At 40.7% G+C, this 3793-nt stretch overlaps 1 protein-coding gene across 2 annotated transcripts; it reads left to right on the top strand.

Annotated features, from left to right (window-relative positions):
- Positions 1–512: 512 nt before the first annotated feature.
- LOC311253864 (uncharacterized protein) lies at positions 513–2554 on the top strand. 2 transcript variants are annotated; one of them, XR_014621989.1, is made up of 2 exons: positions 513–1048; positions 1354–2554. XR_014621989.1 is itself a non-coding variant. In XM_084384333.1 (2 exons), the coding sequence occupies exons 1-2, from the start codon at positions 896–898 to the stop codon at positions 1879–1881; spliced, it is 624 nt and encodes a 207-aa protein (XP_084240459.1). In that variant the 5' UTR covers positions 513–895; the 3' UTR covers positions 1882–2554. The 2 variants fall into 2 exon arrangements, 1 of the variants encoding a protein (XP_084240459.1); XM_084384333.1 differs by having other exon boundaries at positions 513–991.
- The last annotated feature ends 1239 nt before the right edge of the window (positions 2555–3793 follow it).

Raw genomic sequence — 3793 nt, 5'->3', positions numbered from 1 at the left:
CTGCGGCTCCCCTTTCCAGATCCCTCCAGAAGATCAACAAGGAGGAAGCTGTTGGCATATTCACTGCCAGCATTCATGATTTGATACAGGACATTGATAACTCTGAGGCTTTTCATACTCATAACACTGTTTTTTTTTTTTTTAAATGGGTCAGATGGTATATTTCTTTTGATTATTAATGGATAATAACCGTTTTTTACAATCTGGACCTTATTTCTAGCATAAAATACGATCATTTAGTCACCCAGATAACTTTGGTGTCATTACAAGTCGTTCCAACGAAATTAGATCCAGCTGAGAGCCGCGTATATCTGTATAATGCAAGTACACAGGGCAGTGCAATGTAGCCTCTAAATAACACATTATCTGCCGCAAAATTCGTTAATTTCACCAATATTTTGTTATGATACGCTACTGCTATTCCCCTCTGAGTCCGGGGTTAGCTGTTGGTCTGTAGGTTGACCTACTAACCTCTGATCTGGATGATGTCATCTCCGACTGTGGCGCGCCTTGTTGCTATCGCTAATGCTACGGTTCGTTTCTGCGTGTGTCCGACTTGTCTGAACAAAATGAGCAGCTGGACGAAGTTCAGCTTCCTCTCCGCAACCTAGACTTACTAAAGCTCTGGCTAGTTGCACTAAAAATGGACCCGAATGCCGAAGCGGAATGATTATTATCAGAATGAGCCGGGCAGCGGTCGGAGATGATATCGTCCAGGTCAGAGGTCAGTAGGTCAACCTACAGACCCCGGGTGTTGATAACCGCTAACCCCCGGACTCAGAGGGGAATAGCACTAGCGTATCATAACAAAATATTGGTGAATGAAAGAGTTTCGCGGCAATTTTTTATTACTTACTAGTATTACTGTTTTTTTTAAAGAGAGTAATTATTGATAATGGCATTGACATACTGTCATCATATTCTCACACTTTTGATCTGTCTCCCTTCAGGGACCAAAGCTCCTCTCAACAGCAGCAGCAAGAAGCACCAGGTACCACAAGATCAAGGAGAGCCTTATGAACAAGAGTAGCAGAGGCTGTCAAAAGAGGTATCTGCATTCACTACTGACCAATGATGTAGGCATACTCAAGTGTTGGAACCAAGTGATAAAGTCACAATCTCTTTTTCAGTAATTCAGTAATGGATGGTAGTCATTTGTTTTACTCACCCATTACTTGTCCATTATACTCACACAAGGATACAGTAATAAGTCTGCATGAATAATAAAATGCATACTTTGGAACTGTGAGACAGTAGATACAGTAGATCATGGCCACATTCATGCCAACACCAGTAGAATTTTTTTTTTTACAATTGTGTGTTACTGACTATACATTTTTATCATTTTAACAGATCTGTGAAACAATCCTGGGCCATGCCAAAGACAGGTTCTCCTTCACCAGCTACCTTGTGAGTGCCGTGCTGCTAGAGGCAGAGCTGTTTGACCGGCATCTGAAAACATTCCCTGAAGAGGCTCTGAATACCACCATGAGGGCATACCCCATGCTACACAAGGAGAGGCTCAGGACTGAGCTTTCTCTCATCTACGAAAGTCCAGACTTCAGGGGCTCCTGCAGTGCACTGGCTCTGTACCAGGTTCTACAGAGCTACAACCTCCAGGAAACCTTCTCTGAGACTGTGGCGCTGTTGAACATCCTCATAATCACTCCAATGACAACAGCTGAAGCTGAGAGGTGTTTCTCCACCTTAAAGAGGTTCAAGACATTCCTGAGAAATACAATGGGACAGGAACGTCTGAATGCATTGGGCCTGCTTTCCATGGAGAGGGAACTTGTCAGGAACATGCCTGATTTCAATGAGAGGGTGATTGATCGCTTTGCTTGCTTGAAAGAGAGGCGAGCTAAATTCCAATACAAGTGATGAGTGAGTGTGTTCTTAAATGGTGAGTTGTGTTATGTTGTACTCTCCAAATGTTGAATTGTAAATAGTTGTATTGATTGCATATTGCCAGCCAAATATAAACTGAATATGTTCTGGAAAATTTTGATTAATTACAGTTTTGATGATAGTGTAATTTGATTTGATTATCGCTATGGCATCCATGATGGCTATAAATTGTAGACTGTGCTAAATGTGATTTCATGGGCAAACTATTAGATGACAATGTATCTGTTAATGTGTGTTTTATTGTGGAACCAAATTTATTGTATTTGAGACATTTAAATAGCCTAGCTATACAAAAAATACTGAATAGTATGAATATTTTATGTCTGGTGTTGCCATCTAGTGGTTGAACAGGAACACCAAATTAATCAATGAAATGTGACACTGTAAAGCTGGCTATCTGACTTTTATTTATTATTATTTTACCCATTGAATGGGTCACCTTAGCCATCATTGCAACTTTTGCCTAGTGGTGGTGAAACCGAAGCTTTCTGAAGCACTGAACCACTTTGACAAAGTTGCCTGGAAAATGATGCACTGCTTCGAAGCATTCGATACAGTCAAAATAGTGACATCTGCTGGCTGTTGAGGGGAAGAATTGACGTCATGACTTTCATGAGTCAGTTTTTAATAAAATGTATGTTCTCTCACCAAACTTGTGTCATAATGTTACTGTAGTCAATCTAAATATTCTATATATTCTGTCATTGGTAAGTATCAGTACTCCGACATGTATTAGATAATCAATACTAGTTTTTTTATTGCATGATACATGGTAGTAATCTGTACGATGTTGTGATGTAAGCATATCCGTAGCTAATGCGTATACAGTAAGCTAAGCCACCAGTCTCTGACCAACTCTGCACTGACTGTCCTGACACCACAGCTCAATTTCTCTCTCCTCTGGCCATCAATTCTCCTCCTGGTGTCTCTCTGCTCTCTAATGTGCATAATGGACTCCTAGTTATACGGTTGTGGTCTGTCGTATTTGTAATTATACACATGTAAAGTTCCCTCGGGGTCAGAACCAGCACCACAATCCATTGTTTTCCTATTGTTCAAACCGACCGCTCTCCCTCTGCCTACGTCACTTCCGTTAAGGGTTTTTCGATGCGGAAGTAAAATTTTCTCCCAAAAACGGAAGTCTTATTTATAAATTTATATTTATAAATATAATTTTAAGAAAAACTTGTTCCTACATTATATTTCTAAGCATTGGTTTAAGGGGGGGGGTCTAACCTGCAATATGCTCTTTAAGTCTTTTAGAATGTGAAAATTTATAAAAATAAAGGGGTTTATTTGAAGACCTCACATGCACCAGGATGACCTTTCAAGTTTCTGAAGGTTGTATGGGCTGGGGACTTTACAAACTGCAGAGGCCATGTCAGGATTTCAGCCTTCTCGGACAAAGCTTTGATCATTTATTAAAGAAAAGGGACTGTCCTGCCTTTTTAAAATTCAAATGTGTTGGGGCGGTGTTTAGTTCAGTTGGTAGAGCACCCGCCCCATGTGTAGAGCAGGCGGCCCTGGTTCGAATCCCACATTCAGCGGCCCTATCCTGCCTGTCATTCCCCCTCTCTGCCTCCCATTTCCTGTCACTCTCTGAACTGTCCTATCAATTAAAGGCATAAAAGCCCCAAAAATATACTTAAAAAAAAAACAATTCAAATGTGTAAAACCTGTCTCTTTTTTTTTTAACCTTAAATAGTCCCCTTTGACCCTAGTCAAAGTCACTCTAGGGTCTAATAAACTCACACACAATTGGCCCATGTATCGCGTACCATCACATAAACGGTATCATCATTGCCAGACTTGGCCCACATCTGGTTAACATACTATTTGCCTTGTCAGAAATAGACAAGAAGTGCCGGCTTGATGCCAGATCTGG

Source organism: Pagrus pagrus, assembly GCF_965226575.1.
Source record: "Pagrus pagrus genome assembly, contig: HAP1_SCAFFOLD_58, whole genome shotgun sequence".
NCBI classification, from domain to species: domain Eukaryota; kingdom Metazoa; phylum Chordata; class Actinopteri; order Spariformes; family Sparidae; genus Pagrus; species Pagrus pagrus.
The sequence above is the reverse complement of the archived record's forward strand: the minus strand, read 5'-3'. Positions and strand labels throughout refer to the sequence as shown.